This window comes from Grus americana, chromosome 6 (genome assembly GCF_028858705.1).
Source record: "Grus americana isolate bGruAme1 chromosome 6, bGruAme1.mat, whole genome shotgun sequence".
In the NCBI taxonomy this organism is placed as follows: Eukaryota; Metazoa; Chordata; class Aves; order Gruiformes; family Gruidae; genus Grus; species Grus americana.
Window position 1 is genome coordinate 29,188,961 of NC_072857.1, and position 19,413 is coordinate 29,208,373.

General features: G+C 42.6%; 1 protein-coding gene across 11 annotated transcripts in view; it reads left to right on the forward strand.

The window, feature by feature from the left end:
- The first annotated feature begins 12,192 nt into the window (after positions 1-12,192).
- The window catches only part of ADAM23 (ADAM metallopeptidase domain 23), a 77,605-nt gene continuing 70,384 nt past the window's right edge, over positions 12,193-19,413 (forward strand). For all 11 annotated transcript variants that reach the window (XR_008577568.1, XM_054829381.1, XM_054829380.1 and 8 more), the window contains exons 1-2: positions 12,193-12,605; positions 13,701-13,921. Coding sequence is in view for 10 of the 11 variants with exons in the window: in XM_054829381.1 (XP_054685356.1) it covers positions 12,440-12,605; positions 13,701-13,921 (387 nt within the window). In the remaining variant the exon portion in view is untranslated. The remainder of the gene's footprint in view (positions 12,606-13,700; positions 13,922-19,413) is intronic.

The window sequence follows — 19,413 nt, forward strand, 5'->3', positions numbered from 1 at the left end:
TGAGGACATCTTTCCTGCAAAAATGGAAAACAAAAAAAAAAAAAGATATCTCTACTATCTTCAAATGTCAATTGGAAAAGTAACAGGGCTTTCTGTCAGCCTAATTCAGATCCCACCAGGGATTTGTGCTGGGTGGAGGTTGGGTTTGACAGGGTAAGTGGGAAGAGATTGCAGCTGCTTCCATCAAAACAGTCAATTTTCAGGGGAGGCAGCAAAGGATCTCTCTGTGTCTCCTCCTGATACAGCCGCCTGAGACCTGTGCAAGACGTGGTTTGAGGGTCACCGGATGAGCATTTGGCACTTCTTGTCTCATTATTTGCAGTTCCATTGAAGTGACAATGTAGCATCGCAGCAGAGGAGCCAGAAGGAGGGCAGGGAAAATGTTGCTTGCCTGGCACGGGAAAATCGCTCAGTGAAACTTGAGAGACTCCACCCTGAAAGCGACCCGGAGAGCTCCCGTACTTCCAGAGCTGTTCAAAGAGGGGAGGCACGCCTAATGCTGACCCAAAGACTTCATTTGCAGGTGCCTCAATTCCAACAGCGACATGACGGGAAGCCAAGGGACAGGAAAGAGAAAAGGATGCAGCGCTTGCCCTGGCACCTGCAGAGACCTGGCTGCCCTTCCCAATTGCTACGGCCACCGAGCCCTTCTCTGTCCGTACCCCACCACTCAGCAGGACAGTGAGTGTGAAAGGTGACCTGGCTGCAGCAGCAAGTCTGCTGTGGGGTTGGCTGGTGCCCCATCTGGCCGGCAGCAGGGAGCTGGGCAATTTGGAGAGATGCTGACCAGCGTCTTCACCTGGCAGTGAGGTTTCCTCCAAAGAAGAGCCTGGAGATGGCAGTGGGGATGGAGAAGGAACTCGGTGTCTGACCCACATACCTACCTGTGAGTGTGTGGTGGGGACCCTCCTGGGCTGCTGGGAGGGAGCCAGTCACCTGGGGCCTCCTTGTCTTTGCATTTCCAGCAAAGGCCATCAGGCCCAAACGCTGCAGGTCTTGGGCACGATGCTTAGCCCTTCTCCCTGCACGCTCTTGGAGCCTTTTACCCAGGGACTTACTCTACCAAGATGACACCCACGAAACAAGACCCCCCATCCCTGCCCAAGCCCGTCCCCAGAAGGTGGATGCCACGTGGCGACCCAGCCTCTGAAGAGACAGCAGTCCTGTGCTCCGCAGCAGTAAGCCATCTGGGAGGATCTCCCTTGCCCACAGGTTACGTGGGCAATACTGACCCGTTCTGGCTGATATGGTGGCAGCAGCAAAAAAAAATCCCAAAGGGAAGATTATTATTTACCCAATGTCTGTGCTTTTTAGAAGCTGAAGTTGTTAGCACCTGCTATTTGCCATCTTAATACTCTAACATAGCAGCTGCTAAAGCTTCTGCGCTGACTCTTTTCACTTGCCACTAGAAGGTCCCGTTTGCACTCACGGCGATACTGGTGGAGAGTCTCTCGAGGTCCATCGCTCCTGGCCCGCGTCGCTGCTGCTGGGGGCCCCCTGAGGTCCAGCGCCAGAACCACGGTGGGAGCAGCGGAGAGGCAAATGGGGCAGTCCAAGCCGCGGTAGCAAGCTGGGAAATATGCTATCTGCACACTCAGAGAGCATTCCCCTGCTGCGCGAGCACATTATTTCCTCAGCGACCTAGTTTTATGAATGATAAAAGTCTTCCCTCTTCATAACTACAGCAACAGAGAATTTTATTAATGTTTGCCATTATAAAGTAAAGGTTACTGTGCCTTAATTCTACTAGGTTGCCTTAAAACCTATAAGATCTTTATGGAAGTTAGGACATAGCTTGTGATCAGCTGTCAGTCCTATGTGCACGCTTCTTCTAGAAATGAGTCTGTAGGGATGACTCAGGCTTGGCAGCCCAACAAAAGATGTTCCCTCTGTAAAACAAATAGTTACATCTGAAAATGCAAGATTCTTTCTTCATTGCTCTCTTGGAGGGGGAAGGGGAAAGATTGCTAGGATGATCATGAATATTTTAAATTTGAGTTCTGCAGTTCAGCTGCATGGCAGCTCGTATAAGCCAAATAACATTTTATAGCCTGACTGGATAAGCACATTAGTGCTTCCAGTATTGATTCTAGTTTTGGCTCTGCAACTCGTTGCCTTTACACATATGCCTGGGACCAAAAAGGGTTCCAGAAACCAGCATTTAAATGTCATTTTAAACCTATTCATGTGCTTATCTAAGCCTAGACGGAGGACTGTTACCATATGGCCGCATCTCTAAGGGCTGCTCTGGCAGTAGGGATTCCTAAATGCAAGGCATCTTTCCCTGTCACCCAGCAGCAAAGAGGAGGTGCTATGCGAGCTCTGCCCAGCAATTTGCCTCTCTAAAAGGAACCCACCAAAAAGCAATGAAGGCAGATACAGGGTCACCGTACTGCTGAAGATAAGGCTGTGGAGAATCCAGGGTGGTGTGAAAAGTCTGAAAGCCTTAGTCCATATCCTCTTGTGGAAACCAGGGAGCTGGTAGCTCCTGGGTGGTAACCAGTGATATTTTACATTGGTCTGGGTGCTGCGCTGCAGTGTAGAGTGGCAAAGGTGAGTTTAAAACAACTGGGGTCAAGAACATAGAGCGATTCTTTAGCTATCGTAAAACAGGCTGACTGAGTGGCCAGCCTTCCTGAAGCAGAAATAGAATTGCATGGGTTTCTTGTGGCTGTTATTTGGCACAATAGTGCAAAAGAGATGATATAATGCTGCTTGCATTGCTTTCATTCTAAGCCTATTTTTTTTTTTTTTTATTATTACAGTGATGCTCCTTGTCCGTATCAGTTCAGCTATTGTCATTTCGCCCATAAAGGCTGCAGGTGGTATAACGTTGTGAAAGACTGCTGTATTGCTTAAACAGTCGCTGAACTAATGGATGGTTGTGGCTGGTTAGAAGCAGCTTTCACTTCTGGAAGGAAAGTCCATTTATCTGTAGGCAGAGTGAGGAAAAAGAGACATTCTGTGCTCAGCAGGAACTCTTTGGTAAATGGAAGTTTCATTGATCGTGCAATTGTGTTGGAGTGCAATGTAAATTTTGGGATGGGGTTAAAATAATATATTAAAAAAAAAAAAGGCAAGAAAACACTGTCTGGTAGGAAGGGCCTTGAACTGCCTTTGGCCTGCAGAGGTCAGATTGTCTTTTGGACTGTGCAGTTAATCTGCTCTGTACCTTTGGGCATGCTCCCCTGCTGTTTAATGCTACAGTCCACCAAGCTCTACCAGTTGAAGCATATTTGTTTATTTATTTAAAAAATTCTTTTGCACTCCAAGCTCCACATGCAGTATCAACATGTGAGAACAGTAATAAAAATTAAGAATAATTCAGGTTTCTGTGACTAAATTCTTTATTTTACAGCCACATGATCCAAGTTTTGTGTATGCATTTGTTATGGGAAGAGGGTTTGGTCTGAAACCCAATTTAATTGGAGGTGAGATTTCTTTTGATTTAGGTTCTTGTTCAGGCACTTGATGCATTGCTTTAATTATCAGCAAAGTGGTCCCTTTCAGCTACAGTAGGAGCAGCTAATTTTCTGGAGTTGCTTACAATAAGCAAATATTTTCTGCTGCAAGTTAATGCATTCCTACGGTTTTCTTAATATTTATGTGAAATTCTTTAACTGTGATAGTGTAGTTGGTGCAACTAAACCTTAATTGGAGGTGTGAACTGCTTTTGGCGATGTCTCACTTCAAGCAGTAGCTGGCACTTGTATGCATACAGACAACTTTGCCATGCCACTTTAGCTTGTCTGCAGCAAGAAATTGTTCTGGCATCATTATGCATTGAAGCCTTTGGTTTCTCGAAGCAACAGTCTTGAGAAAGAAAGTGACCTTCTTTAATTATGGGGTTTCTGGTGCCCACATGTAAAAACAGGATGAAGAGGCTGAGAAGCTGAAAGCTTGTTAGAGCGTTTCTTAGCCATAAGATATGGATGGAATTTAAGAGAGAGAAACAAATTAATAAATTCCCTGTAAGAAGCAGTTTTATAAGTAATAATAGAAAAAAGCTATTTTTGAACTACGGGTTTTGAATATTAAACATGTTCTTGGTGGGGTTAGTATAGGAAAACTTGTGCTTTTTCAATCACGCATGCTGCAAAGATATTCCATGCAGGATAAAATAATGCTGCTTTAATTTCCAAGGAAGTCTTAAAAAAAATTGCTACATTTCCATAGTAACAACAAATAATAACAATGTGTGCTCAAACTTAACCAGTGGGATAAGCAACACCAGAAAATCATGGAGAGCATATGCATATAGAGAGATAATATGATCTTTGAAGGGTGACTAAGTGTGAGTTCATGTAGGCAAGAGGAAGAATGGAAGCAGCGGGGTAAAGGGCCTAATTTCACACCCCCCAAGTGGGGGTTCTCGACATGACAATCCACACGGTCAGACTGCGTGCGGCTCCTGTGGGTGTGAGAGAGGAGTATTCACTTCCGTGGTTCTGAGGACTTGGGGGTTTTTTGTGCTCTAGAGATTTGTGGCTGAAATTTTTGTCCAGAAAATTAGCAAGAAGGCTGAGGGGTGCATACTACATCGGGAAAGACTGTTTGGGTCTTATTTGCCTTTGTACCAAGCTGACAAAGCAGAAGTAGTAATCCCCTGAAGTATCGGCTGCATTATGGCACTGGCAGTTTGAGTCTAGTAAACCAGTAAAATAAGAGAGGTTGTGGATGCCCCCTCCCTGGAAGTGTTCAAGGCCAGGTTGGATGGGGCTTTGGGCAATGTGGTCTAGTGGAGGGTGTCCCTGCCTGCAGCAGGGGGGTTGGAACTAGATGATCTTTGAGGTCCCTTCCAACCCAAACCATTCTATGATTCGATGACTATTGGGCTGTGATTCTTTCTGTGCTTTGGGAGATTGAAAATTTACTGGAGCTTCCTTAGGGAGCAAGAATATTCTCAAGGAATTAGCAGCAGAAATCATGCAGAGCATTCACTGGGCTCTGTGCATAATTTTGATGCTGTGTTACAAAACAGCTATGTTGACATTACCAGATGCTGTCTTTGTCAGATGGGTCATGAGAATCACCAAATCTGTGGCTGATCTATTTAAAATTTGGGAACCCATATGTCCAGACTGATTGGTGGGGAGAAGCTGAAAGAGGACTTTGGTTGTATATCAAGCTTGTACGGAAATTAGTTTGGAAGGTCTTGGGGGGTGGGTGGGGTGGGGTGGTGTATGATAACACACCAATCTGTGATCCACATCCAACACTGAAAGTTATTTATGTGACAAAAAATATGTTTTAGTAACTCAAATGTGTAGGGGTAGGACTCCAGTGCAACACTGATATTACTTTGCACTGAGTTTTCTTAAAAATTCACACCATCTCGCTAGAGAAATGATGGTTAGCTGTTTTAGGCTCTCTAGAGGAGTCAGTGCCAAATCTTAGATACATCCTCAAATAGGAATCTTTCAGGATAGTGTGCTTCATGTCTGATTTATCCCTATGCCTAATTAGGGAAGGAGCAGAGAAACTGGTCCAAGTTTGTCTATGGAGAAAGGCAGGATGCTTAACTGGATAGAGCAGTTTCTTTTTTTTTTTTCTTTCTTTATTTTTTTTATTTCCTATTTCATAGAGCTGCGTTTTATGAAAATGTCGGGATTTTCCCCATCTGACTATCATTGTTGCTTCTCAGCATTTTTACCTACCTTTTATAGCATAGAATGACAGCAGCGATGGCAGCAGCATCAGCACAGGCCTCTCTGCTGAATGCAAGTCTGTGTAGAAGTCTCGTACCTGAGCAGCAGCCTCAGCACCTGCAGATTATTGGAGAAAGATTTTTTTTTTTAATTGTTAATTTTGGGTGAACATAAGAAAAGCAGCTATAACACCTTTAAATGCTGCGTGTCCCTGCCCAGCAAACTAGCTTCCAAGTAGTAGCAGCTGCGGCTAGGGAAGTTCCTTTCCTCAGTAAGATTTAGTAGCTCAAGCCTGTGTTGTGCTGGCACGGCCGTATTCCTTCCGCTTCTCAAGCTAATGCAGTCCTTGCTATTCTGGGCACCTCTGTGCTGAAGGTAACATCCCTAATGTTTTCAACTACAGTCTCATGAAATTTTCACCCATCTCTTCTTGGGCTTAGATGCTGTAAGCTTCAAGAGTCTGGTCATTTCTACCAGCAGGGGGAATGAGCTATTAATGCTAGCGTTGGCACAAGAACAAATGGGTTTCTGTTAGGCATGAATAAATTTAGACTGGGAAGTAGGAGGATTTACATAGTGATTCTAAGAATGAGCTTCTGGAACTGCCTTCCAGTGGTAGTAGGAGGGCAAAACCCCCAATTACTTTTAAATGCGATGTATGAAAGGAACTGTGCGATGGAATAGCCAGTGGTAGCTGGGGGCTGGACTTAATGACTCGAGAGATCCCTTGCAGCCCTTTTCTCCTCTGTGCGTGTGCAAGTGGGTCAACAAAAGAGTGATGCTATCTTCCCTCCCCTTTGCAAAGTCACACTGGAATAGCTGCAATCTGGCTTTTTTAGAACCTACCACTTGGAAGTATTTGATCAGCTGTGGCAAGTCCCTGGGATGTGAACTCCATGTATTTAGTTTGAAGGAAATATCAATCAAAGTAAGATTTCCCCTGCCACCCTGTCTTCCTTTCTTGACACTGTTTTTACATTTTAACTCACAAGAGTGGAACGAGTGAGCAAGGAGCAGGCTGATGTCACAGCCACAGTTAGAAGTGCTTGCTTATTAGAAGAGCAGCATTTTTTTTTCCTGCTGGTGGCATATGTTTTACTTGCTAAGTATATCCATATCAGAAAGCTGGCAAATGTGTTCTAGATAGCATCACTGACCAGCATGTTTCTGCTGCTGCTCTGTCTCTCATTAATAAATTGGACAATGTGGTGAATAACTGGAGCCTTTAGTATCATAATATTTCCATTGATGGCAAAAATACCTCACTACAGTATCTTGTATACAATGACTTACATGCAGTTGTTGAAACATTGCTGAGGAATCCTACCAAGCAACTTGTAAAATCCTTTGGCTATGAATGCTTACTTAATTACACAAGAGTACACAGTGAGTTAATAATGAAATTAGAGTCTGGTGTGGCTTATTCAAAATCACTTTTTCCTGCAGTCAGAAGTAGATTACTGATGCTAAGTTTCACCTGGATACAAATTGAATGGCAATTAATAAAACCCCTGGCTTGTTTGCTATTAGCAGCACAGCCATGTTCACATCACTTCCTTGCTGAATGTTGGTAAGATATGTTCTTTTCATCATCTTATTGTCTTCACTTGACCTTACCATTAATATTTCATAGTGTTGAGGGGAGGGGGCTGGCATGTATATCCTAATTACTGTGTATATTCTAACCTGGAGTGCTGGAATATATGGTACTCACAAAAGAGTTCATTTGTGTAGTACTCTTGGGGAGAGGAGTAGCTAGCAGTTATGTCATGCATGCAGAGCTTGGTAAATGAGTGACACCTCTGATGGCAAAGTGGCATTTTACTGCATTCTATTTTATAGTATTACAGTGTTTAAAATTGTGTTGTGTCCAATATTGTATATTGCTCCACTATTGCATGTGGAGGGGAAAGCTGGTTTTAGGGCTCTGTTGAACTATGAATTAAGTAGCAGGAGAAAGCTCTTCCTCTGAAGAGTATGGGGTTGAAATAAAGATGGAAAGATCTGTTAGATCTACAGTTTGGAAAGCGATGCTTGCTTCAGAAGAATCTAGAGCCAGTGCTCTGTTTCCAGAATCTGTCTTACGTGTTTGTCGCATTACTGCAACACCTATGTTGTTGGGGTTTTTTTTCCCCAGTTGCTAAAAAGTATTTAAAGAACCTAAAAGAAACAGTTAGAAAAATAAGTACTTTTCATTTATTCTAAATGCTGGGTTGCTGCTGCACTGTTAAGTGGTGGGATGTGTAGCAAGAGAAGGTTACATTATAAAAAAAAAAAATTGTAACAGCCCTTCATATAGAAATAGTCTCTTTGACACTAATGATTGAGGAGCTCTTTGAGAATAGCTGAACATGGAGAATCAGTGAGTATTCAAACACACATGATTAAAAAAAAAGTTTTACTAATGCAATGCATTGTTCATTGCAATTATCAGGTTTCTTCTAAGCATAAATTATCCGTACTCACTGCATGTGATATAAAGTAAGGAAATAAGAGTGGCATGAAGTTTCAGTATGGTTTTGTCTTAGCTGTTAACCCCATTGAGAAACAGAGAATGGCTACCACCTTCTTTTGCAGGCAAATGACAGGTTGTGTGGATTAGTTACGTGCCAGCTAATGAGATTCTATTGTTGTTCAATGTCCCCTGTGTAATTACAGCTTTTTAGACCTGTGGTGTGCTTGGTACCCCTTCTAGAGCTGTTGTATTTCTTCTGTTATTTACAGCACTGGCTGGGTTATTTGCTATTGCAAATCAAAAGGAAATTTCTCTAACAGGTCTGTCATTTTGTCCCGTGTCTGTACTGCACGGAGCACAGCGGGACCCTGGCCTACGGCTGAGCCTGCTAGTGCCACAGGAATATGAATAAATCCTACTCACGCTTGACGGCTGTGCTTGATAGCGGAGTTCCGCAAGGGCTGCTTCTGCTCTGCTGTTTGTGCCACCTGTTCCCTACAGCGTTACAGCCTTCATTGCCCAAAGCCAGCCTTGAGCTTCCCAATGGGTATTGCCCGTTATTACCAAAGTAACTATGCTGGTCTTCCCACGCTTAACCTCCTGTTAAACTGAGTATTTGATATTGCGGGTTTGCTCTTCTGTAATGATCGTCGCTATTGTAAACGTGATGGCCAGTGTTCTTATGGCATCCTTGCAAAGAGTCTTTGATAAATTAGTCATTCGTGTTTGTATCTCCTGAACTTGTCTCCTTCGTATTCCATGTGCAATGGAAATATTCCTCTTTCTATTGAAAGAGTCAACAGTTTGCGAGGAATATCAAGGAATACCCCACCTGCTTATTTGTTACGGGACATAACTGGATTCTTACAATAAGTGTTAGATAAAAGACTACTGTTGAAATCCAGAAACTTTATTTCCCAGTAAGGCACAGTTTTATTGTGCTCACTCAGCAAGATTGATATTATTTATGCCTTGGTAAGGAGCAAGTTCTTTAAAAACATATTCTATGTAGAGACTTTCCCAAGTCAAGTGATATACTGACTTTTTTTCTGTGATATCAGGGAAGGCATTTGATCGTGTTGGAAGGCTGACTTTACCACTGGGTTAACAGAGCCTGGACTAACATGTCCTGACTGGCTGTCAATATGAACAGCCGCAATGACAATCAGCAGTTTTGCATCTGAAGCTTTTTTGATTTGAATTGTAGCATTACAAAATTTCATCCCCTGTGCTACCCCATCCTGACAAAGGAGGAAGGAATTTAAAAGCTCTGGGCAGTCATCTGGAGATGTGATGTAGTTTATCACCCAGATTGAAAGTATGTATATACCTTGCATAGTATGCATTTGCTCCCTAGCCAATTTTGAAGGACTGGCTATCAGTGGTTTCCTGTGTGCCTCTGACATCGATGTTACAATTTCTTTCATTTGGTACATATGCTGCTAGGATAATCCACGCTTCTGGTATTTTGTTTTCAGACATCTGCAGTGCAATCTATCTGGGATTATTTCATAATGTCTTTCAAAGATGAAAGCAGGTGTTTTTTTTTAAAAAAAAAAAAGCAGCTGTCATTCCTAGTGAGGTATTTTGTCTTGAGCTGATAAATCTGGACAGCAGAAGTAAGAACTGAGAGTATCAGAGAGCAGGTGTTTCTAGCACTCATTGCTAGACTTGTGTTTTTGTTGTGTGGTGAAAGTTAGTTTCTGGATTTTATTTTTTTAAATTGTATAGTCATTTTACTTTTTTGTTCTTTGCTTCTAAAATATTTTTAATTGTATTTATTTTAGATCTAGATGCACTGTTATAACTGGTCCTTTGTTTATGTGTTTGTGGGGAGAAACAGGAGCTGCTGTTGGTTGAAATGTTCTAATGATCATCTAATGATGAGGAACAGCTGGGCTAGATGGCCTGCATGAAAGGGTCTGGGGGTGTCAGCCTCAAGGAAGACCGTTTTATATAGAAAACTGGTACAGCTTTTCCCCTAGACAATAGAGAAATCCTAAGGCATGTTTTCTGTTGTTTTTCACACCTGGTCATCCTGTAGGTCTGTATCTTGTATTTGTTTGTCTGCTGTTACACACTTAGATTTTGAGCTTCCGCAGTAGTGCCTACTTGACCAGTATGAGAATTCAGAATTTTTTTCAAAAGTAATAACACTACTGCTATAATGTAATCTGCATAGTAGTGATTTGTAAAACTGCTTATACTTTCTAAATTAACAATGATAATGAACTCAGACTGGAATTTAAAGAAAATTATGTGAAGCAAAGAAAATCCCTCTTTCCTTTCTGGAAATCCATGTGGTACCCAGACAAGGATTGGAAGGAATAAGCTGACAAGAAAACATATCCAGACCAAAAGGAGAAACGTCTTTATTTCCTCAGCAGTGAGACCTGCACCAAAATAAAACATATATTCTTGGGTATTAGAAGTCTGCTGGGCAAAATGTGCACTAAGAACTCAATATCTAAACTTGTTTCTGAACTCAGCTTCCAGGTTTTTCTGACTCCTGAAGCCACGGAATGAATACAAAGCAGCAGGTTAATCTTCTCGTATCTCTTTGAAGTTATTTTTATCTTTGCAAATATTCTTCATGGTGGTGGGTCACCCCAGGCATGCTGGTCTGAAGTATGAGAGATACTACTCGCTGTACAGAAATGCACTAATACTTCTTTCTGTTTGTGGTCCGGACTGTCTGCTGCTGGTATAAATCTGCAGCACGCCAGAGCAGATTTATACCAGGTCCCAGTCTGATCGTGCACCTTCCTGCAGCGCTCCTCTTTGTTTATTGTATGCACTTCCACTTTCTTTGTCAATATACTCTTTCGGTAACATTGGTTCTCACCTCCACAACCACTTTGTTGCATGTTGGCTGCAGTCGGTAAGGATGAGGGGGTCACAGGGACTAAAGACGAGAACAAGGGGGGAGATGCAAAGAAGGAATTTGGCTGGAGGTGTTGGGAGGGAGCAGAGGGAGCCTGAAGCTCCACACAACACTTGGCGCAGGAGGAGAGGAGCGTTCATGGGAAGGGCCCCTTGCAGCCCTCTGCAGCATATTACGGCAAGTTATGAGATGGTTCATTTGCCTCATCTGTGCTGGTGCAGAGCTGCCCCGGGAGCAAACTGACCCGTGGCTTCCCTTCCTGTCCCCCAAAGTCTCTTCCAAGCCTGGCTCTGGGCTGCCAGTTTTCAAAGACTTTTTACAAGGAGTCACACGGAAAAGACGAGGGGAAATGGGTGCAAGTTACTCCCAGGGAGATTCCGATTGGAATCTAGGGGAAAACTTTTCACAATGAGAACAATCGGCTGTTGGAATAACCTCCCCAGGGGAGCGGCAGATTCCCCAACGTTGGGCACTTTTAAGATTTGGCTGGATGGGGCGCTGGGCCATCTTGTCTAGATAGTGCTTTTGTCTGGACAGAGCTTTTGCCAAGAAAGGTTGGACTTGGATGGTTTTGGAGGTCTCTTCCAACCTGGTATTCTATGTTTCTGTGAAAGTCATTTCACTGTTTCACTCTGCATTAAGTTCTTAAATGAATTTGAGTATTTCCAAACTCAGCTTCTTGCAATTGCGCACACTGGAAGTGTGGGTTTCTGCGTGCTGCCCGATGAGGAAATCACGTACTCGCGCTCTGCCTGCCCCAGGTGTTGCCGCTTGTTAGGGCAGTCCCAGGGGCCGCCTGTCCCTGCCGCTCCCCCCCTCCCCGGGCAGCGCGGAGGCCGTGTCCCTGCTGCAGCTCAGCTGTTCGCCGCGGCCTTTCCCCGGGCCCGGCCGGCAGCTGTGCGCGCAGCTGGCGGCGGTCACACACACACACACACACACCCCCGCCGGAGGGCAGCAACCCCCTGGGCCGCTCAGCGCGCGCCGTGGCACGAGGGGGACGCCACGTGCCCTGCCCGGGTGCGCACCTGAGGGGTGCGGGGGTGGGTGCGTATCGTGCTTGTGTCCCGGCGCGCGCCCGGCGGCAGCACAACGGACAGCGGCCGCGCGGTCCCGCCCATCGCACGCGCCCGCCATGGGACGAGATCGGCGCGCGTGCGCCTGCTGTGGGGCTGGCGGTTGGAAGAGGCGGGGGGGGGGGGCTGAAGGGGAAGGTGCGCGCGCGCCGCTACCCGCCCGCCTTCGCGCTGAGGTAACAGCCTCCCGTAACTGTGGAGAGAAGAGCCAGACGGGCGGGTGCTGCCGCGGGGAGCCGCCTGCCTCACCCCGCCCGCTGCCCGCCCGGGACCCCCCCCCGCCCTCCACCGGCTCCGCGGGCGCAGCCCGTCGGGGGTGAGGGCGTCGCGCTGCCCCCTGGCCGGCCGCCCCCCGCGCCGCCCCGGGGCGCTATGAGCCATGAAGCCGCCCGGCAGCATCTCCCTGCGGCAGCCTCGCTGCGGCCGTCGCCTCCCCGCCACCTGCCGCCTCACGCTCCTGCAGCTCCTCAGCCGCCTCGTTTCGCTGCTCTTGCTTCTCCATGGCTCTTCTTGCCCCCGAGCCCACGCGGCTGCAGGGGCCGCCGGTGGGTATGACGGGTTGTGTGTTCGTGTGCGTGAGGCGCCTGCTGCTCCTCGGTCCCCGTCCTCCCCCTCCCCTGCCCCCCCTGCCTGCGCCCTGGGTGATAAACCTCGATAACATCCATTTTCCCTGAACGATTTCTTCCTCCGCCCCTTCCAGCTTTATGTACGTGTCTGTTTTGGCGTATAGATAAGTGGGCTCAGAAAATGTTTCCTTGGCTTGCTTGCTTACAAAAAAGAAATGTGATGTTTCCCCTGTGATCTTCTGAATCCAGTGCTGCAGTATTTTAGATAGAGGATGGTGTGCATAGAAATACACTGGTGAGGTATGCGACAAAAAAGGCTTAGGTGGTTTTTGTATGTGTTATGATGCATGTGTACGGGGATCTGACTGGGAAGCTAATTTGTTGGTTTGGGGTTGGATTTTTGTGTGTGCTTTTTGTTTATTTGCTTTTTGAATGCATAGAGATGGTGTGTGGAATACTGGATATAGTCTGTTTGTGCATCATGTTCTTACTGGTATTATGTTGCTTGTTGATTGACTGTATCTTGAAATTTCAATGAGGAAGGATACAGGATTTCATCTCTAAAGCTGCTTTTCAAGAAAAGGGCTTTTGTCAAAGTTGAGAGAGGTAGAAAACTTCCGTTATGTAAAAGGGATTGATTAGCATTCAGTGTGCACGGACTTTGAATTCAGTTTGTCTTAGGAATATGGGTAGTATTCTTAGCCTTTTGTAGATGCATATTTGGGGGTTTGTGTGTGTGTGTCTTGGAGAGAGAACTTAGCTATCAAAGAGTGTGTAGGGTGTAACTACATATCCAGTAAGATTTTTTTTTTTCCTTTTGGAGGTTGAGAGGCATTAAAATATTTATAATCTATGACTGCATATGAAAACATATATGCATTTAAATAAATAATGTTATTTCTGAAACCATTTTACATGTGAAAAATGAATCAGATCTAGCTCAATGAGTAAGCTATCTTTTTGTTTGAGTGATTAATAAAATATTAGAATATTGCAAGCTAAATATGTAGCTTTTTCATGGAAATAAACACATTCTGCCATATAATTTATGGCTAGCATATCTTTCTTCTTCAGATCTGCATTGGAATGAAACAGCAGGCGGTATAGAGGGAGTACTGGCAGAAGAAGAGAACACATTTCAACAGAATAAAAGCAGTAACAGTAAAAATAACAGCAACACAATCCAGAAAGAAATTACACTGCCTTCAAGACTAATCTATTATATCAACAAAGACTCTGAAACCCCTTATCATGTCTTGGATACCAGGGCAAGGCACCAGCACAAACATGACAAGGTAGGGTAAAAGGATGCTCATCTGCAGAATTTTCAAAATGGTAATGTGTGATGTGGAACTGTGTTTGAAAGTTTTATTCTGTAGATCTTCAGGACTTAAAGATGGTGGCAAGGACCACCATTAGGAATTAAAAGAGGATGTATAATTAAACAAGAATGTAATTTCCCTTGTGTTAATTCAAAAATAATTATTTTGAATTTCAGGAAGCTTCAGAAGTGAACTGTAGATAAAACAAATGGGAATTATGCAAAGTTAATTTGTCTGATCAGCATAGATTCCAGTGTCTTGACTTATGGTATACCATCATCAACAAAATGCTTTTTCCAAAATAGCTCTAGGCTGCAGGAATGTCTGCATAGGGACTTTCTTTAGAATCCTGAACTTAGACTCAAAGCCAAGTAACTCAGGCTGTATCATGCACTACTTAATAAATGCAGTATTGGCTTCCTGCCAGCATATGACCAATGAAGACCACTGTAAAGTGTTACCAGTTTTTGTCAAAACTGAATACCTGCATTTTTCAATATTTCATTTTGTACAGATGTGGACAGTATTTTTTTTTCTCTGAAATTGCATGGGATTGGACAAACTTTGGTTTTGTGGAATAGTTTGGTAATGAAGTAAACCCATTCTAAACTATATCACTTAGACACTCAAAAATTATTCCATCCTATTTTTATAAATTTTTATTACAAAAAGTAATTTCTTCTCACAGGTTAAAAAGGTCAGGTGAAGGTAAAGATGGTTTCTATAGGAAGAGATTGACATGGTAGAGAGACAGCAAAGTAGATTAGCGTGTATGATATTACTGATGGACTTGGCTATAATGGAGTTTCTACCTATTGAATTGCGTTTCTTTTGAAAGTTTAGAAAGTGAATTTATTATGTATTATATGCTTTTGTTGATATTACGTGCCATTTCAGATGTGGAATTAATACAGAGTCACTGCATAATCTTTGGGGAAAAAAAAAAAAACAACCAAACCCCAACAAGATAGTTGTATAGTTTTGATGTTTTAATGGGCAGAAGGGTTGCTTCCTAGCTTATTGAACTTGGATACCACTATGTGCCTTTGGATGCATCTAAATACAGCAATAGATTATGGATGCCACAGAAAAACTGATTGTTGGGAACTGGAGCTACTTCAGAGACTACTACCTTCAAAACTAATACCCCTTTAAAGGGAGAGCACTCTTAAACACTAGGGACTTTCTGCTTCCCTCTTTGGAGCGAAGTGTGGGAAGAAAAGGATTTGCAAGTGCTTGCAGACCTGCCTTTGGGAATAGTGCTTCCTCCATGTTTCTACATGGGGCTCTTCTTGGGAATATACAGAGGAGAATGTCTGCCAATCCCTTTACTTACCCAGCATTCCCACAAGAACATTGCTGCCTTTGCCTATCCTTTCTATGCCCTACCTTCTCTCTACCTGTTGGGGTAAAGCTCTGCAGAAATCTGTGCTGACAGAATTGGTATTGATTTCCTTGGGTATGCTTGCTGCTGAGTATTGTGTAAAGTGGATCTCCTTTCTACTCACTGTGTCCCTTTAATGCACAGGGAAAGCTAACACTGCAGTTCTTCCAACAGAAGGGTTCTTTAAGCTTGGGGCTTCATGGAGAGTGACATTATGTTGACTTCATTCTTCTGGCATGAAATGTCTATTGCTTTGATCCATTTAATTGAAGGAAAGGGTTGATTATGTTTCTTCTCTGAATTGATTTTGCGTGTCTTGCTTCCAGAGCACCATAGAGGGCTTTCCTTCCTCCCCAACTTGCATCTTGTGTCTTTTCTTGCATGAAGTAATTTCTTTGCCCTTCCATCTATAACCAATATTTTGGTTATTTTGTTCTGTCTAACATTTACTATTATCATCTCTGTAGAGCAATAATTGGGCATGGGGGAAGTCTGCCTAGAATGTAAAAGGAAAACAATGCATAAAGGAAACAATGCAATTGGACTGTGAAAAATATGCATAAGGGGTTTTTTTGTTTGTTTTTGGTGGGGCTGGATTCCTTAGTACTTGCTTTTATCCCTTCCCAGAATTAAAATAAATGCTATATTGTAATAAGTCCTACTTGTGAGATTTTGCTGTCTTCCACATTGGTAATAAAAAGAAATAACCAAAATACCTTTATAGTTAGGTAAAGAAAGAAATCTGTATTTAAGTTTGGTTTTTAGCATGTGAAAAAAGTAAAGACAAATATGATGACCTTATACATAGACAGTGGACAGTTGAAGAAGAAAAAATACCATTTTTCTTTTTTTTTTTTTTTTTTTTTACTGTTCTTGGAACCATACATCCTTTAACTGGTATTTTCTTGTCAGCCTTACTATACCATTTATAGGCATATGATGTTGATGTACTCCCTACAGATATTATTCAGTAGACCCCTTTCTGTGGAACTTCATTATAGTCGCCAGAAGAATACAAGCTATATGGGTAGTTTGTGGGATAAGGCCTGAATACCTCAGAAATGCTGAGTCACTATAAGGAGAGGGGAAGAGCAGAGGAAATTGTTTGCATGTGGGAGGATAAAGCTAGAGAAATATAATTATGTAAAATGATTTGAAATATTTTTTAAAATGTCTTCCTAGAAGTAAGGGTCTGCAACATTCTTCGTGAAGTGTAAGTAGAAATGAAGGGCTAGAGGAGAAAAGAGTGTACCAGAGAATCAAAAACTTAAATAATAAATTGCTTTCTTAGCACTGATTCTCTTTATCCCCTCTTCAACTTGCTGAAATGCCATCATAGTGAGAGGGAGTATGTGATCTAAACTGTTCGTAGAACCTCTCTCATTCCTTCTTCTAAGAAGCCTTTTTTGTTGGGGGGGGGGGGGGGAAGGAATGTTCACCATAATTTTCACTAAGTGAAATGGTCTGTCTCCAAGGTGGACAGAGTTCCAGTGTACAATCTATTTTCTCTTTGTGGTCTAAAAAAACACCATATTTTAAATACTTGGTGCTTGAAGACTCTAAAATCTGTATACCAGTTTCCTCATAATCAAATTAAGGCTGGCTGGTTTTGAGTTCTTCTGAAGTTATTTTTAGTGCAAAATGCTCAAAAATGAGCATCTGTTTATAGAAACACACTGAAGAAGCTCATAAGAATCCTTAAACTTGCTGAAGAGATCTGAGTCTGTGTTCTGTGGCTCTGTCTTTCTAAACTTCTGCAGATGGAGGTAGCATTTTGAATGAACTGGTAATCTCTTTATTGAACCAGACTACTGCTTTGATTCATTTTCTTGGACTGCATATACAACATTGTTAGGATGTAGCAGGAAGACTGCATGGGATACAACCTGTCACAAAAAATCTAGGACCAAGTTCTTATGGTGGCCGGTAGAGGAAAAAATCTCACAATGCGAGATGTGATCTCAAGGTAATAGGATTGCCAGAGAAACACAGCTCAGGGCAACCTTACCAAATTTTGAGTGGAAAATAGTTTAAACTAGGTACATATGAAGAAGGCTGTATCTGCTGGACAGTTTCTAGCTTTTTTTAGGTCACTGAATTGGAAGTTCTCAAGTTGTAAAGAAGCAATGTCTTCATGCATAATTCTAAGCTGTTAGTGTAATTTTGGGGAGGAGGGAGGTGTTAAGAAAACTTTTTTGCAGACCCTAACAACTGGGGAAAAAAAAAAAGTGATTATAGTTTTGACTGTGAAGACAGTTCCAAACCTCCTCCCCTCCCCATATATTCATTTTGTGCTCTTTTTCTTGGGGTAAACACTCCAGGTGCTTCTGTTTAGCTCAGCTGTTTGTCATTTAAATAAAGAAAATGTTCCTGCCAGGCTAATGTTATGTTTGCTGCTGCATTGCCCTATTTTAAAGGTTGAGATACAGTGCTGTCTCAGCCCCTTATGCAACTTTGCCATGTAACATACCCAAGTTGAGAGGGAAAGCATCCTTAAGATGAAAGGAAAACAACTGTATTTCAGCCATTGCAAAGGAGGCGATATTGAAGAAAAAGCAGGCCTGTTTTGTAAAAGTGAAAAATTATGGCTAATAATCACTGAAGCAGCAGCATCACGTGAATTCTTACTAAAATCCAGAGAAAAGACCTATGCATTAATTATTGCCTTCCCTTGCCTATCTTAGGCCAGGTCTTCGCTTTTAATCTCCATGTAATAAAAACTGATTAAAATATTGAATTACCTCCATGTGGTTTATGTGTATGAGTTTAAGACTGTTAGAGAATCTTTCAACTGGCTTTGCTTTTTTTTCCAGAATTTTCTGTGGTGCAGCTTTAATTTACATTATTTGCATGTTTTCATGTACACTTGACTCTTTTTCTATTCTATATTGAATTTATTAATGCACAAGGCTTATTTGGACTCTGTATCTTCAGTAGTTACTAACAGGAGGGTTGAAATTGGTCTTCCTATCTTCTTTGGTTTCTGGGAGTAGAGGAACATCTTCCCTATGCCATCTTCCACTAAATAGATCTACATCTTGGTTTCTTAGCTGAAATGTGGGTCATGGTATTTCTAAAACTTTTCAGATTCTTTTTTTTAATATTTCTGGGTCCTTTAATGAGCTTCAAGCAATAACCTATAAAATGTTTCAGTTTCTAAATGTTAGGTAGTGCAACATTTGCACTTGTTAGGCCTTGTTCTGAAATAAAATAATAAAAAAAAGTATATAGATTGCCTAGCATTTGTGGGAAGCTGGGTACTGCAGGAAAGGGATCCAAGATATAGATGCACTAGTCTGTAGAGTCTTGTGAACAGAACCCTGAGAGGGATATGATTTTAGAGGCCAGTATCAGCACTACAGACAGGTATCTGAGTATTGTCATGTTGGGAGAGAATGATGGGTTCTGGCCCCGGGGTTAAAAGAGGAACAGCAGGATTGCTTTCGGAGGTAGGCCTGAGCATTTGTTCACATGCCAACAACCATTCTTTCAAAGAACAGTCTTCAAGGCTTGAGGTTCAAGTGCATCAAAGTAACCTCTCTAATTGTTAATCATTGAACACCAGAAACAAATCATCAACAGGAACTTTGCTGAAATCCTGTATGTTTTAAGCATGGGTTTTTACATTCTGCTGTATCACTTATGTATGCCGTTTTGGTACGAAATGCTTTATTTTCAATGAATGGTGGAAGGTTATCTCAGCATACGTGCCATATAGTAGTTGTTTTCCAAACACTAAAGGAGGATGGTTTCTGTTTGAAATCTGAGGATAGGCAAACAGGCTAAAAGAAGAGTAAGGAACTAATATATAGTAAGTCATGTTGACTTGTGACAAAACTTGTACTATTTTACAGTAAGCTAATGACGAATTTGAAAGAAACTGGAATTCTTTATGTATATGGATTTTTAGCTTGGAAAAAAAAGCCTGAGAGCTACTGCTAGGCACAAACAGCTACAGCACTCTTGGAATGTCCCTAGTATGAAGAATCTCTTATTATAGTGACTACACTAGTAATTTGAGCTTTCAGAACAGTGAAAAAGGAAAAATTTTAAAGATTCAGACCCTCCTTCAACCTGCTCC